The 17,506-nt window shown below is 45.1% G+C and overlaps 2 protein-coding genes across 4 annotated transcripts in view; one reads left to right on the forward strand and one right to left on the reverse strand.

Annotated features, from left to right (window-relative positions):
• The window catches only part of LOC140739676 (ras-specific guanine nucleotide-releasing factor RalGPS2-like), a 127,962-nt gene that overhangs the window by 45,470 nt on the left and 64,986 nt on the right, over positions 1–17,506 (reverse strand). The gene's annotated exons all lie outside the window — the stretch shown is intronic.
• The window catches only part of angptl6 (angiopoietin-like 6), a 37,877-nt gene that overhangs the window by 8,472 nt on the left and 11,899 nt on the right, over positions 1–17,506 (forward strand). For 2 of the 3 annotated variants that reach the window (XM_073069394.1, XM_073069393.1), the window contains exons 2-4: positions 1,571–2,244; positions 9,419–9,611; positions 14,690–14,883. In XM_073069394.1, the coding sequence (XP_072925495.1) occupies positions 1,606–2,244; positions 9,419–9,611; positions 14,690–14,883 (1,026 nt within the window). In that variant the 5' untranslated portion in view covers positions 1,571–1,605. The remainder of the gene's footprint in view (positions 1–1,570; positions 2,245–9,418; positions 9,612–14,689; positions 14,884–17,506) is intronic. The other variant, XM_073069395.1, reaches the window with a different exon arrangement.

The raw sequence follows: 17,506 nt of genomic DNA on the forward strand, positions 1-17,506 counted from the left end.
GATCTCAGTCAAATCCCCACTAAGAGACGACAAAGTCAGGATTTACACACAAGGGTGAAGTTTCAAGTGAGATCCTCTATCTATAAATATGTTGGCAGAGAGGAATCACGAGCTTGTGTGGAAAGCAAAGTAGCTATAAATATTTTACTGATGTTCTTTTCCAATAAAATATCATGTTTACTTGGTGCTTGACATCAAAGGATTTCTAGATGAGCCAAGGAGGGGTCAGTTGTTGATTTGCTCAGAGGTTGACTTTCACAAGCATCTTAAAAGCAGCAACACACACAAAATACTGGAGGAACTCAGCAGGTAAGGCAGCATCTCTAGAAATAAGAGCAAATAGTCAATGTTTTGGGCCAAGACCCTTCAGGGCTTTATTCCTCTCCATCGTCACTACCTGACCTGCTGAGTTCCTCCGGCATTTTGTGTGTGTTCCTCTGGATTTTTGAAAATTAAAATCCAAGTGTTATCCCACACTTCTCCCCTTTAAAAGTACTAGCATGAGTGAATGGCAGAGCAGATTTAATTCCGCTTCTATGTCTTGTTGCCCTCTCCCTGGACGCTATTCCACAGCTGGCCGCTTCCGTCCAGACTGGCACCAATAAGTAACATAGAGGAATTCAATAAACCACCCGAGGGAACCTTGGAAGCTCAGGCACGTTACCGCTCAGGCACGTTTTACCGCTTGTAGGACAGAGGACTATGGAACGCTAGCATCACTTTCACTTCCATCGAGTTTCAGCTGCGGCTCAGTTGGTCCCACTCTCCCCTCTGAGCCAAGTCACAGACCACAACATGAGCCCAAAAATTTAAACTAATACTCCAGTTCATTAGGAAGAGAAACTCCCATGTTGGTTGAGATGCTGTCTTTTGGATGGGATACAAAATCAAAGCCCTGTCCACCTTCTCAGGTGCCTGCCAGTGATCCTAAGGCACCAGGTTAAACAGCAAGGCATTCTCTTCATGTGGCAGATCCAATATTTATCCCTCATGAACACAAAAGATTCTGTAGATGCTGGAAATCCAAAGCAACACACAAAATGCTGGAAGAACACAGCAGGTCAGGCAGCAACTATGGAAAAGAATGTTTCGGGCCGAGATCCTTTATCAGGACTAGAAAGTGAGGTGGGGGGGGGGTGAAGAGATAGGAGGGAAGGAGTACATGCTAGAAGGTGAAAGCTGAAGCTAGGTGGGTGGGGGAGTAGGCAATGAAGTGAGAATCTGGAAGGTGATATAGGTGGAAAAAGGAATGAAGGAGGTATCTGGTAGGAGAGGAGCGAGAGAAGGAGAATAGGAGGAGGACGGGCATGGGTCGGGGAGGGAGATGGACAGGTCAGAAGAGGCAAGAGGAGAGCAGAATGGGGAAAATGGGAGGATTACAAGAAGTTAGGAAATCGATGTTTCTGCCATCAGTTGGAATACCTGGTCGCTATCACTTTGTGAGGGTTACTATATGCAATAGCGCTGATGCACTTCCAACCTTACAGCAATGGCTGTAGTTTACGAGCTGTAGGACACAGTTTAGAGGGAAGATTACAAGCCTAAAACTCAGGATTTTATTTTATTGCAGATTTGGGAACCGCTTCACACCCCCTAGTTTGAAGAATGCTGAAGCTCACCATCTGCCTTTTCCTGCTGATCAGACTAGCAGGAGCCGAAAGGACTCCCACGGAAACCGAGGCTGACAAGCTCAGAGAGGCCAGGGAGGCCAACCGTCGCAGTGCCCGATCCCCAGAGAGCGCACCCGCCACCAAATGCACCTACACCTTCATCGTTCCCCAGCAACGGCTGACTGGCCCCATCTGCCTGAGCACCAGGACGGCCGCCAGTGGAAATGACAGCGTGAACAAGAGCGAGCTGCAGGCCATGCGGGGTCAGATGCGCGAGCAGCAGCAGCAGATCGAAGACCTCAGGCAGATGGTGGAACTGGACGGAGGCGTGATCGACGAGGTCAAGTCCCTGCGGAAAGAAAGCCGCAACATGAACTCCAGGGTGTCCCAGCTCTACGCCCAGTTGCTGCACGAGATCATCCAGAAGAAGGACGACTCCCTGGAGATCTCCAGGCTGGAGAACAAGGTGCTCAACATCACAGCCGAAGTGCTGAGGCTATCCATCAGATACAGGGACCTGGAGCGCAAGTACACAGCCCTCACCACCCTCATCAACAACCAGAGCCGCACGATTACTCAGCTGGAGAAGCACTGCAGTCAGCCGGCCCCCGTGCACCATCAGCAGATCCAACAGGTAAAAGACTTGGACTTTTCTGTGAGGTGCTCATTTTCACATTCCCCTCTGGCACGTGGCCATCAACAACAAGCTGGGCTTCTTTTGCCCAACCCTAAAATGTTCTTTCTACTGTAGTTGGAAGGCGATTCCAGGGGGCAAGTAAGAGTCAGATCACATTGCTGTGTGCCCGCAGCTACAAATGAGCAAGGGTGGTAGATCTGCTTTCGTGAGGAGTATCAGCTACAAGTCACAGAGCCTCTGGCCCAGCACGTCCACACTGGTCATCATGAACCCAACTGGACATAATAGCAGCACAAAATGCAGGAGGAACTAACCAGGCCAGGCCAAGAGTGACGTTTCCGGACCGGAACAGGACCGGAAAGGAAAGAGGCAGAATTAGAAGGTGGGGGAGGGGACACAGCACAGAACTAGAAGGTGATTGGAGAAGTCAGGTGGGTGGGGCAGGGTGGACGAATCAAGAAACTGGCAGCTGATAGGTGGAAAAGATAAAAGGCTGAGGGAATCTGATAGGAGGAGAATGGACCATGGAGATATGGAAGGGTGGGGAGGGGTCAAGAGCAGGAGGTGAGAGGAAGAGCAGGAGTAAGAGGGGAAACAGAATGGTAAGTAGAAAAAGGAAGGAGAGGAGGGGGAAGAGATGACTGGAAGTTAGAGCAATTGACATTCACACTGTCAGGTTGGAAGCTAACCAGACAGAGTAGGAGGTGTTGCTCCTCCATCCTGAGGAGTGGCCCCATCATTGCAGTAGAAGAAGCCACTTTTAGGCAAGTCAGAACAGGAATGAGCAGTGGAGTTAAAATGGTTGGCCATCAGGAAATCCTACTTGTGGCAGATGGAATGAAGGTGCTGAACACAGCGGTCCCCTGTTCTGTGGCTGGTCTCACTGATGTAGAGGGGTCCTAACCAGGAGCACTGGACACAGTGACCGGCGTACTCCCAGGCGAAGTGCTGCCTCACCTGGAAGGACTGCTTGGGGCCCCGAATGGTGGTGAGGGAGAAGGTGAATGGGCAGGTGTAGCAATTCTTCCACTTGGTAGGGACAAGTTCCAGGAGGGAGATCAGTGGGGAGGGATGAATGGACAAGGACCTGTTTCTAAGCTGTACAGCTGTGCCTGGTTCAGTAAGTCCCTTGGGCACGTTCCCAGGCACCCCGTACACCTATTAACCCATTACTTTCTCGTACAATGGAGGATCCGAGTGGGTCAGTATTTATCGTCCACCCTTACCTACCCTCTAGAAGATGGTGATGAGCTGCCTTACTGAGCCATTGCGTTCTGTGTGATGAAATTACTTTCACAAAGCTTTTGAAGGGGGTGTTCCCTGGAATTTGATGCACAATGATGAAAGAACAGCAGTACCTTTTCAAGTGGTAGTGTCACTCGAGAGGGGAGCTGTCTGCTGTACAAACCCCTCAGCTGTACAAACATTTAACAACCCCACCCCCACCCCCAGCTTCAGGACAACAGATGGACAACAAACGCAGTCTTATTGACAGAGAGGCCCAAATCCCACAAAAACTCACCTTCTGTATAAATCATGAAAAATCTGGATTTAAGACCCTCTAAGAAACATTTAGATGGTTGAGTGGACAAATAAATAAATCAGAATCCAGTCTTGTTCCAAGTTAACATGGACTTCTAACATAAAAGAAACTGCTATCACGTATTTCATTTTTATACTAATTTAAAATCTTTGAAGCTCCTTATATTATATTTTATTTAGACACAACACGGAATAGGCCCAGTCCTTCAGCCACGCCACCCAGCAATCCAATTTAACCCTAGCCCAATGACCAATTAACCTACCAACCGGTGCATCTTTGGACTGTGGGAGGAAACCCATGGGGTCACGGGGAGAACGTACAAATGTCTTACAGGCAACGGTGGGTATTGAACCCAGGTTGCCCATGCTGCACGGCGTTGTGCTAACCACTACACTTCTGTGCCGCCCCTGAACCATACAACAAAAAGTGTATGGTTCTGTAAATTTCAGTCAAGTACAGAATAAGCACAGTAACGGAGATGGAAAGATATTCACACTGCTGTTCTGCATCAACAAAGCAGATTGCACATCAGCCCCACTACAATTAGCACTTTAGATTCTCTTCCCCCAGGGTATGCAGAGTTAATTAAACGTAGAGGACTCGTGTCTCGAAAGCTCAGGATGCCAAGCCAGATTGGTGGTCCTGGGAACTCAACCCTCCCATCCTATTAGCAGCTTTGTCTCAGTGTGCATAGCCTTCCTCTCCCTCTGATAATACAACATACAATGCTCCCTCTGCACTACGAATTCTGTAGATCGCATTCCTTTGCATTTAATACACTAGAAATAGAAGGGGAAAATCACAGGACAAGTAGACAGAAACTATGTCTATTTCAACACGAGTGAATCTGCAGATGCTGGAAATAAATAAAAACACAAAATGCTGGCAGAACTCAGCAGGCCAGACAGCATCTATGGGAGGAGGTAGTGACGATGTTTCGGGCCGAAACCCTTCATCAGGAGAGATTAGTGGGGGAAGGACAAATGGACAAAGGAGTCACGGACGATCCCTGCAGAGAGGGGGAGGTAAAGATGTGTTTGGTGGTAGCAGTGTTTCAGGCCAAAACCCTCCTGATGAAGGATTTCAGCCCGAAACGTTGTCACTACCTCCTCCCATAGATGCTGTCTGGCCTGCTGAGTTCGGCCAGCATTTTGTGTTTTTAACTATTTCTATGTGTTGGGGAGTGTCAGATGTCATAAATTAGTGGTAGGTTATTTGAGTACTAAGGTGGGAAACAATCCTTCACATGGGAGGGATGGAAATGTACTTGCTTCAGGAAACAGTAATTGACACGTGTTTCATTCAGTAATTAAAAAAAAGAGATTTATATTACCCACCATTGATGCTGCCCTCACCCACTTCTGTTTCCCAAAGATCTGCGCTTACTCCATCTTCCCATCGCCTTAACAGGGAGAGAGTTCTTCTTGTCTTTACATACAAGCCATCAGTCTCTACATCCAACAGATCATTCTCAACAACTCCTACCACCAAACACATCTTTACCTCCCCCTCTCCGCAGGGATTGTCCGTGACTCCCTTGTCCTTCCCCCACTAATCTCTCCCGGCACTTAACCCTGCTAGTCACCAAAGTGCCAAACCTGCCCATACACCTCCTCCCTCACTTCCATTCGTGGCCCCAAACAGTCCTTCCAGATGAGGCAACACTCCACCTGCCAATCTGCCAGGGTTGTCTGTTGAATCTGGTGCTCCCGACGTGGCCCCCTCTGGATCGGTGAGGCCCCTCGTAAATTGGGGGGCCACTTTGTCGAGCACTTCCGCTCCATCAGCCAAGGTGGAACTTCCTGGTAGCCAAACATTTTAAATTGTGATTCCCATTCTCATCCTGACATGTCGGTCCACGTTCACCTGCTGTGCCGTGATGAGACCACACTCAGGGTGGAGGAGCAACACCTTATATTATGTTTGGGAAGCCTCCAACCTGATGGTATAAATAAAAATTTCTCACTCTAGTAAAAAAAATCCCCTCCCCCTCCTCTCTTCTTCTATTCCCTACTCTGGCCTCTTACCTCTTTCTCACCTGCTTAACACTTCTCCCTGGGTTCCCTCCTCCTCCTCTTCCTCCTATGGTCCACTCCTATCAGAATCTTTCATCTCCAGCCCTTCACCTTCGCTGCCCACGTGGATTCACCAATCACGTTTTAGCTAGCCTGCTTCCCTTCCCTTCCTCACTTTTTTATTCAGGCATTTCTCCCCTTCCTTTCCAGTCTGAAATGCCAACTGTTTATTAATATCCACAGATACTACCTGATCTGCTGAGCTCCTCCAGAATTCTGAGCGTGTTGTTCTGGATTTCCAGCATCTGCAGAATCTCGTGTTATTACTTTGTTAACCAAATATGTAAAAGGTTGTGTGAACAACTGTAGACACATACAATTAGGTCACACTTCTAAAGCTTAAAAAGGTATCCTACAGGCTCTGTGTTCTTCTACATTGTCACTTAGAATGGTTTCTTCAATATTGTATAGTTGAAACTCCAATATACCCAAGTCTTATCAGAAAAGTAATGTACAATAAACCCTAGTCTGGGTAGTGCAGATACCCATATTGCATTAGAATTACCGGACTAGAGAGAAGGCAAAGAAAAAGCCCATTATCCTGTTCCTTACCAACATGTAGCCATTTCAACCGGATATGGAATGGGGAGAAAGGATATAGCTGCAATGACCTTAATGTTGAAACAGCTGGTTAACACCTCCCCATCACAGACACAAGCATCCAAGAAAAGGTCAGGACCTTCAACAGATGGTCAATACGCAAGAAGCTCATGCAAGACATCCTATGGGATACAATGGTGACTCCCTTTTTAAGTGGAAAAAGAGTTGAAATTTGCAGCAATAGACAATATTCTTTAATATTTTAAGCAAGATTACTTTTTTATTTCCACCTTTTACAACTTCAAAATAACAAGCAAGGGAAAGGGCCAGAAGCAAAATTTTGGGCACCCTGCTTGGTCAGTACTTAGTAACACCCCCTTTGGCAAGTATCACAGCTTGTAAATGCTTTCTGTAGCCAGCTAAGAGTCTTTCAATTCTTGTTTGGGGGATTTTCACCCATTCTTCCTTGCAAAAGGCTTCTAGTTCCGTGAGATTCTTGGTCTGTCTTGCATGCACTGCTCTTTTGAGGTCTATCCACAGATTTTCGATGATGTTTAGGTCGGGGGACTATGAGGGCCATGGCAAAACCTTCAGCTTGCGCCTCTTGAGGTAGTCCATTGTGGATTTTGAGGTTTGCTTAGGATCATTATCCTGTTGTAGAAGCCATCCTCTTTTCATCTTCAGCTTTTTTTTTTACAGATGGTGTGATGTTTGCTTCCAGAATTTACTGATATTTCATTGAATTCATTCTTCCCTCTACCAGTGAAATGTTCCCTGTGCCACTGGCTGCAACACAAGCCCAAAGCATAATCAATCCACCCCCGTGCTTAACAGTTGGAGAGGTGTTCTTTGCATGAAATTCTGTACCCCTTTTTTCTCCAAACTTATCTTTGCTCATTGAGGCCAAAAAGTTCTATATTAACTTCATCAGTCCACAGGGCTTGTTTCCAAAATACATCAGGCTTGTTTAGATGTTCCTTTGCAAACTTTTGACCCTGAATTTTGTGCTGAGGACGCAGGAAAGGTTTTCTTCTTTTTCCATGAAGGTCATATTTGTGCAGATGTCGTTGCACAGTAGAACAGTGCACCACCACTCCAGAGTCTGCTAAATCTTCCTGAAGGTCTTTTGCAGTCAAATGGGAGTTTTGATTTGCCTTTCTAGCAATCCTATGAGCAGTTCTCTCGGAAAGTTTTCTTGGTCTTCCAGACCTCAACTTGACCTCCACTATTCCTGTTAATTGCCATTTCTTAATTACGTTACTAACTGAGGAAATGGCTAACTGAAAACGTTTTGCTAACTTCTTATAGCCTTCTCCTGCTTTGTAGGCATAATTTATTTTAATTTTCAGAGTGCTAGGCAGCTGCTTAGAGGAGCCCATGGCTGCTGATTGTTGGGACAAGGTTTGATGAGTCAGGGTATTTATAAAGCTTTGAAATTTGCTCACCTGGCCTTTCCTAACGATGACTGTGAACAAGCCATAGCCCTAACAAGCTAATTAAGGGTCTGAGACTTTGGTAAAAGTTATTTGAGAACTCAAATCTCTTGGGGTGCCCAAATTTTTGCATGGTGCTCCTTTCATTTTTTTAACTCTAAAATTGTATAAAACAAAAATAATACACTAATCTTGCTTAAAATGGTGAAAAGAATGTTTCATCTTTAACTTCATGACTTTTGGGGATCAGTTCATCTTCTACTCACTTAACTATTCGCAGTAACAGAAATTTTGACCAGGGATGCCCAAACTTTGCATGCCACTGTATATATAGCCTTTTGGCCCACTATGTTGTGAAGCTAATGACAGCCCTTCCCTGTGCGTGGCCCATATCCCTCTTCAATGTCTTTTCGTAGATGCCACCACCCAGGCAATGCATTCCAGATACCCACAACTCTAAAAGAAAATTTACTCTGCACATCTTTTGAAATCTCCCAACTTTCACCTTAAATGAACACCCATTGGAATAAGATTTTTCAGCTCTGGGTAAAAGAGATTCCAGCTGCTTGCCTTATGCTCCCCATGATTAAAAATCTCTATCATGTCTCCGTTCAGTGTCCACCAATTCAAAATAAATGCCAACAACAACTCGAGTTTGTCCAGCCTCTCCTTATGGCACATTCCCTCTAATCCAGGCAGCATCCTGGTAAACAACTTCCGCTTCTGGCCGGTAAATTTCACATCCTTTCGATAAAGGGGCGACTAGAATTAAATGCAATGTTCCAGATGCAGCCTAACCAGAGTTTTATAAAGCTGCCACATAACTCCCTCACTTTTGAACTCATTGATTCAACTAACAAAAGCAAGCAAGCCATATGACCTCTTTTCTACTCACTTTCAGGGAGTAATGGACTTAGACTCCCAGGAGCTCTCTGTACACTAATGCAGTCAAGAGTCCTACATACTTCTCCTTTACATTTGATCTTCCTAAATGGAACACTGCACACTTGCCTGGATTAAACTCTAACTGCATTTCTCCACCCACATCTGCAACTATCTTTCGGCAACCTTCTACACCATCTTCAATGTCACCAATCTTTGTATCATCTGTAACTTTACCAGCCAACCCAACCATGTTTTCATCCATTTCATGATGAGATCAGCAGAAGTTCCAGTACTGTTCACTGTAGAACACAACTAGCCACAAACCTCCAGCTAAAAATCAGTCCCATCAACCACTACCCTATGTTCTTTGGACAAGCCAATTCTGAATCCAGACAGCCAATTCACCATGGATCCCATTCATCTTGACCTTCCGGCTGAGCCCACCATGAGCCCAATGTTCATTCCTGATACATCTAAAAGATGAGGCCCATTTATGGTTTGACCTAATAGAACTGTAGCTATCAACACTGGGTCAAAATGGCCCAGGGCTCTGAGCCCTTCTCGGAGTCCTCTCTTGGATAATGTTCCTAAAATTTCAGCACAAGGATGTTTTCAAGCTTTAAGTCAGGAAATTCGTATTTGTTGTTTCTGTAAGTCCTTTGCCCAAGTTGATACCTGGAACTCATCTTTACCAGCAGGAGTCAGGACAGACATCTCTTGGCACCAGAGCCAACAATCTGAATGGCAGCACCAACAAGAGCAATAGTCTGGTTTCAGGCAATGAAATATTGAGAGACCAGATATACAGCATGACACAGGATAGACTGAAGAGAATGGAACAGTCGCTTCCTACCGTAGTTCCAATTGTGACAACTACTAAGTCATCAGGTGAGTGAACAATCTTGGTCATCTTGGTCATCAGGCTCCATAATCTTGGTTGGAAACCACTTTAAAATAATACTTTTTAAAAATTATACTATTTGTACTTTTTAACCAACTCGTGCATTTTTCACACTCACTGGCCGAAAGCGGTATAGCAGCTAAACTAACGGTTTATGTCCTTTCTCATTTTTCACTGGTTAAGTTTTAGCATATTACCCACGTGATGTAATTTCAATTATGTAGCCTATTAACTAATTTATCACTATCTAAGGAACTTCCGTCATCTCATCTATAAAAGCGATAGATTTTTCAGAAACACCATCTTTATTCCTTTGTCTTGCACCCTTAGCATTGTTTCTCAATTCTTTAATTTGTTTAGTATTTGTTTGCTTATAAACTGAAATCTTGTAATTAAAACTGCTCATCATTTTTAACTCCCGGAAGAACCCAAGGATCAGAAAATAAAAGGTGATCTAATATCTGTCACAGGAGAGATACTGGCATGGATAGAGGAATGGCTGACAGGCAGGAGGCAGCGAGTGGGAATAAAGGGGGCCTTTTCTGGTTGTCTGCCAGTGACTAGTGGTGTTCCTCGGGGGTCAGTATTAGGACTGCTACTTTTCACATTGTTTGTCAACGATTTAGATAATGGAATTAATGGCTTTGTGGCAAAGTTTGTGGATGATCTGAAGATAGGTGGAGGGGAAGATAGTGCTGAGGAAGCAATGCAATTGCAGCAGGACTTAGACAAATTGGAAGAATGGGCAAAAAAGTGGCAGATGGAATACAGTGTTGGGAAATGTATGATAATGCATTTTAGTAAAAGGAACAATAGTGCAGACTATTATCTAAATAGGGAGAAAATTCAAACATCAGAGGTGCAGAGGGACTTAGGAGTCCTCGTGCAAGACTCCCAGAAGGTTAATTTACAGGTCGAGTCTGTGGTAAAGAAGGCAAATGCAATGTTAGCATTTATTTCAAGGGGTAAGAGAATATTAAAAAAGGGGGATAATGCTGAAGCTTTACAGGATACTAGTCAGGCTGCACTTGGAGTATTGTCTACCCTTTTGGGCCCCATATCTCAGGAAGGATGTGTTGTCATTGGAGAGAGTCCAGAGGACCTTCACGAGGATGATTCCAGGAATGAAGGGGTTAACATAAGCATTTGGCAGCTTTGGGCCTGTACTCACTGGAATTTAAAAGAATGCATGGGGATCTCATTGAAACTTACAGAATGTTGAAAGGACTAGATAAGGTGGATGTGGAGAGGGTGTTTCCTATGGTGGGGGTATCCAGAACTAGAGGGCACAGTCTCAATATTGAAGAGTGACCTTTTAGAACAGAGGTAAGGAGGAGGATTTTTTTTTTTAAGACAGAGAGTAGTGAATCTGTGGAATGCTCTGCCACAGACTGCAGTTGAGACCAAGTCCATGAGTATATCTAAGGCAGAAGTTGATAGATTCCTGATTGTTCAGGGCATCAAGGGGATCTGGTGAGGGCTGGAGTATGGGGTTGAATGGGATTCAGGATCAACCATGATGAAATGGCAGAGTGGACTCGATGAGCCTAATTCTGCTCCTATGTCTTATAGAACATAGAACAGTACAGCACATTACAGGCCCTTCGGCCCACAATGTTGTGCCGACCCTCAAACCCTGCCTCCCATATAATCCCCCACCTTAAATTCCTCCATATACCTGTCTAACAGTCTCTTAAACTTCACTAGTGTATCTGCCTCCACCACTGACTCAGGCAGTGCATTCCACGCACCAACCACTCTGAGTGAAAAACCTTCCTCTAATATCCCCATTGAACATCCCTCCCCTTACCTTAAAGCCATGTCCTCTTGTACTGAACAGTGGTGCCCTGGGGAAGAGGCGCTGGCTGTCCACTCTGTCTATTCCTCTTAATATCTTGTACACCTCTATCATGTCTCCTCTCATCCTCCTTCTCTCCAAAGAGTAAAGCCCTAGCTCCCTTAATCTCTGATCATAATCCATACTCTCTAAACCAGGCAGCATCCTGGTAAATCTCCTCTGTACCTTTTCCAATGCTTCCACATCCTTCCTATACTGAGGCGACCAGAACTGGACACAGTGCTCCAAGTGTGGCCTAACTAGAGTTTTATAGAGCTGCATCATTACATCGCTTCTCTTAAACTCTATCCCTCGACTTATGAAAGTTAACACCCCGTAAGCTTTCTTAACTGCCCTATCTACCTGTGAGGCAACTTTCAGGGATCTGTGGACATGTACCCCCAGATCCCTCTGCTCCTCCACACTACCAAGTATCCTGCCATTTACTTTGTACTCTGCCTTGGAGTTTGTCCTTCCAAAGTGTACCACCTCACACTTCTCCGGGTTGAACTCCATCTGCCACTTTTCAGCCCACTTCTGCATCCTATCAATGTCTCTCTGCAATCTTCGACAATCCTCTACACTATCTACAACACCACCAACCTTTGTGTCATCTGCCAATTTGCCAACCCACCCTTCTACTCCCACATCCAGGTCGTTAATAAAAATCACAAAAAGTAGAGGTCCCAGAACAGATCCTTGTGGGACACCACTAGTCACAACCCTCCAATCTGAATGTACTCCCTCCACCATGACCCTCTGCCTTCTGCAGGCAAGCCAATTCTGAATCCACCTGGCCAAACTTCCCTGTATCCCATGGTCTTCTCTCTGACTACATTAGAATCCTGCTGTGTGCAAACTCACAGATGTTTTTCTTTCATGGAAGTCACCACGTTTCAACCAACTACCTCCCTCCCCTTTGGTTGTAAAGTTTGGATGCATTGAAAATGATGCAAAAAGAACTTTAGACCTGCATGTCTTAATTAAAAATAACGCTGGGTGAATACACTCGAAGTTGGATTGATCAGAAAATAGGGAACCATAACACAAGCAAAGCTCCCAAAGGCACAAAGCAGCTGGTGAAGCAATACACAATGAGTGGGAAAGGATTAAAAACTGGGTCTTTTTAAAAACCACCATCCCTAACACAGTTGCGTCTTACTCACCAAGGATCTTTAATTTGTGCAAGGATAGTTTTACTCGAGTGCAGCTGGTTCTGTGTGCCTTGAAGCTGAAAGTAGTAATTAAGAAACTTTGCAACCTATTTAAACAAAGCTCGAGGGAGAAACAACAAAAATATATCACTTTGGTTAATCGCCAGTCATGGTCTCAGATAACAGAGCAAGCTTTTGCCAGCAGCTATTAACCTCAGTACTTGTGTTAAAAAAAAAGTTACAGCAAAGGGCCAGACATAATCTGGAATACCATGTCATAGCTCTAACAAAGTAATAAGCTCTGTCCAGTTGCACCTTTAACAAACCTACTTACGTTGTATGTTTTTTCTTGTGAATATTGTGCATCTGATGCTATGTGCCTGAACAAATATTGTGTATCTGATGCTAGGTTCCTGAGTAAATATTGTTCAAAGTACATTTATCAAAAGTATGTATAAATTATACAACCTTGAGATTTGTCTGCTTACAGGCAGCCACAAAACAAGAAGCCAGAAAAAAAACCCTATTTAAAAAAAAGACCAGAGAGGGGAAAAAAGCATGAATGAAAGTAAACATTAGCATTCAGAACAAAATTCAGTCCACAGACAGGAAGCCCAAAGCAGCCGGAGCAGTCTCACAGTCTCAGGACCGTGGTGAGAGGAGTAAACATTGTGGAAGCGCGAGCAGAATTGGTCTGATCCACGACTCCGGTCTTGACACCCTGCCTGATGTGCACTAGGACCTGGGCACTGCCGCAGCGATACGCTCTGGGCTGAGACCGCACCACCACGTTCTGGCCCGTACGTGGCCTCTCCAAATTTGCCCAGTGCTTAGATCGATCCAACCTCACTGCCGGTTTTGGCGGACGTGCTCCGAAACTCCTCCGCTCTGACTCCTCTCCAATTCGCTTGCTCCAATTCCACCTCGACCTCACTCTGACCATTTCTCCTGGAATATGTCACACTCCGACTTTGCATCGCACCCACACACCTCGACAGGCAAGGCAGACTCACCATCACTCGCCTCTTCATTGTTTGCGGTGATAGCTTACCACAATTTACTGCAGAAAAGTGTTATTAACGATGCATTTAGTCCTGTTTAGCTTTATAAACCACCAGTAAGGCATCACCCAACTTCAGTAGCACCATCCTAAACCAGAAATTGTGTACTGATGCTGTTGCAAGTAAATTTTTCATTGCACCTGCACGTACATGTACTTGTGCAAGTGACAAACTCAACTTTGTCTGTGTAACTAAAAGCCTTCAAACACTGCAGAAATAGGCACATATGGACCAGTGCGCATGGAAAACACAGCCCAGATCATACTACACTAGTGGCTGGCCCAAGCTAGATCACATTACCTCTAGAAGCCGCAGTTAAATTGTGACCTTTTAGACATGAAGTCGAGTATTAGGATTACCAATCCACTTGAGACAGAAGATTCTGGTGTTTCCTGCCATGACAACAATGATAGCCAAGCCACTCAGGTAAAATTTAGACCAAAGAACAGCAGGCTCTGGTCACCCATCACACCAACAACAGCAAGCTATCCGTCTCATTTCTAAATTCAGGATCATGTTAAACAAGAATTCATCTTGTCTGACTATCACCACACTTGTCTATCATTCCACCTCTAACTGATTTAATGAACCCGAGCAAAACACACTAAATGCTGGAGGAACTCAGCAGGCCAGGCAGCATCTAGGGGAAAAAGCACAGTCAACATTTTGGGCTGAGACCCTTCATCAGGACTCATAAAGGGTCTTGGCCCAAGACATCTGTTGTTTATTTCTTTCCATGGATGTTGCCCGACTTGCCAAGTTCCTCCAGTATTTTGCATGTATTGCTTTGGATTTCCAACATTTGCAGACTTTCTTGTGTTAATGAACCTGAATGGCCTTGCTCCGGACCAAGGTAGGGGATCACTTCCAGACATTGATCACAACCTGCCTCACCTCCTCACTCACCTGTGGAAGAAGCATTTATCCTAAGTCCAGTAGGAGATGTGAGAACTGGATGTAAAACAGAAAGAGTCTGAATTCTACTTTGTGTTGTGCTGTGATCTCCTGAACAGGTCCCTGGAAAGACTGCCAGCAGGTTATGGAGGAAGGCCACAGGTCCAATGGAATTTACCTGATCAAACCTCAAAACACCAACCGACTGATGCAGGTGTGGTGTGAACAGCAGAGGGAAGCTGGTGGTTGGACAGTCATCCAGAGGCGCCAAGATGGGTCGGTCAACTTTTTCCGGACGTGGGAGAACTACAAGGTTAGTTAAAGGTCAAGCATATTGGCCTTGGGTTCATCATTAGAGGAGAATTTTGCTGATGGATAGAAGGGTAAATAAGTCTTCTGCCCTATAAATAAAGACCAAGTTTGAACTTACATTAAAAAATCCATTTGTATGACAGAAAATGCTGCAATTGATTGACATGCCATTTATCATTTTGAGAAGTGCTGGAGGAGAATGGGGTAGTAGCTGCAAGTTGGGCTAAACATTTTTAGTCATAATGTTGTACAGCATAGAAGCAGATCCACTGACCCACTGCCCATCTATTCTAATCACACTTTCACACATTCATTCCAAATCCTTCGATGTCTTGCACAATCAAGTGCTACTGCCTCTTGAAGGTTCAAAGCTTACAGTAAATTTTATTAGCAATGTTCTTATGTATCACCACATACAACCCTGTGATTCACTTTCTTGTGAGCATACTCAGCAAGTCTGCAGAATAGTTTGATAATCGTTATTGTTCCTGCCTCTACCAGTTTATTATAGCTACTCTGCATAAAATATTTATCTCTCAGATCCCCTTTAAACCTCTTCCCTCTCACCTAAAACAAACACCCTCTAGCTTTAGGCAACCTTACTTTGCAAAGCAGCTCCAGTAATCTACCCCATTTTTATATCTCAATTTTATATGCCTCTATCACGTCACCACTCATCTTCCTTTGCTCCAGGAAAACAGAGTCCACCTATCGAGTTTCTCCTTGTACAATACCATAAGACACAGGAGCAGAACTAAGCCTTTTGGCCCATTGAATCTGCTCCCCATTCAATCATGGCCGATCATTTTCTCCCCTCCTCAGCCCCACTCCCAGGCCTTCCCCCTGTAACCTTTGATGCCGTGGCCAAGCTCTACCTTAAATACACCCAAACGATCTGGCTTCCACAGCCACCTGTGGTAACAAATTCACCACCCTCTTCTGGCTAAAGAAATTCCTCCGCATCTCTGTTTTAAATGGATGCCCCTCTATCCTGAGGCCGTGCCCTCTTGTCCTAGACTCCCCCACCATGGGAAGCATCCTTTCCACATCTACTCTGTCTATGGCTTCAGTGAGATTCCCCACCCCGCATCCTTCCAAATTCCAGCAAGTACAGGTCCATAGCTATCAAACATTCCTCATATGATAACCCTTTCACTCCCAGAATCATCCTTGTGAACCTCCTCTGAACCCTCTCCAATGCCAGCACATCTTTTCTTAGACGAGAAGCCCAAAATTGTTTCAAATACTCAAGGTGAGGCCTCACCAGTGCCTTATAAACTCTCAGCATCACATCCCTGCTCTTGTATTCTAGACCTCTCGAAATAAATATTGACATTGCATTTGCCTTCCTCACCACCAACTCAATCTGCAAGTTAACATTTTGGGTATTCCTGTTAAAATCTCCTATGACCATCATAACATTGCCCTTCTGACACGCCTTTTCTATTTCCTGTTGTAATCTGTGGTCCACATCCCAGCTACTGTTAGGACATCTGTATATAACTGCCATCAGGGTAATTTCACCCTTGTGGGTTGAGTTAAGAGATTCAACATCTTCTGATCCTATGTCACATCTTTCTACTGATTTGATGCCATTCTTTACCAGCAGAGCCACGCCACCCCCTCTGCCTACCTTCCTATCCCTCCAATACAATGTGTAACCTTGGATATTCAGCTCCCAACTACAACCGTCCTTCAGCCAAGATTCAGTGATGGCCACAACATCATACCCAACAATCTGTAAAAGTGCATCAAGATCATCCACCTATTTCTAATACTCCATACATTGAGATATAACATTGAATTCTGTATTTGCTCCTCTTTCTCATTCTGCATCCCTAATGCACTGATACTCACCCTGCTGGCTGCAATTATGTCCTATCATCTGCCTGCCCTTCCTGTCATTGTGACTGCATGCCATCTTTGTTTTTTTACCATCCCAAGTCCCTTCACTCTGGTTCTCGCCACCTGCCAAAGTAGTTCAAACCCCCCCCCCCCAACAGCTCTACCAAACCTGCCCGAGAGAACAGTGGTTCCCCTCGGGTTCGGGTGCAACCCGTCCCTTTAGTAGAGATCATACCTCCCCCAGAAGAGATCCCAATGATCCAAGGAGCCTGAAGCCCTGCTCCTTGCATCCAGCTTCTCAGCCACGCATTAATCTGGCAGATCATTCTGTTTCTACCCCACACTGGCACGTGGCACAGGCAACAATCCAGAAATTACCACCCAGGAGGTCCTGCTTCTCAGCTTTCTACTTAGCTCTCTGAATTCTCTTTTCAGGACCTCTTTGCTTTTAATTTGCTGCTGTCCCTCCCCCTCCAAAATGTTGTGGACGCCATCCAAGATGTCCCCAACCCTGACACCTGGGAGGCAACATAGCATCTGGGTGTCCTGTTCACATCCACAGATTTTCCTGCCTGTTCCCCTGACAACTGAGTTCTCTATCAGTACCACTCCCCTCTTCTCCCTCTTTGCCTTCTGTACTACGGACTCATGCTCAGTGCCAGTAACCTTGTCTCCGTGGCATTCCCCTGGGAGGTCATCCCCCACAACAGTATCCAAAATGATACACGTATTATTGAGGGGAATGGCCACAGGGTTGCTCTGTGCTAACTGTCCATTCA

The sequence above is a fragment of the Hemitrygon akajei genome, chromosome 16 (assembly GCF_048418815.1).
Source record: "Hemitrygon akajei chromosome 16, sHemAka1.3, whole genome shotgun sequence".
Classification (NCBI taxonomy): Eukaryota; Metazoa; Chordata; class Chondrichthyes; order Myliobatiformes; family Dasyatidae; genus Hemitrygon; species Hemitrygon akajei.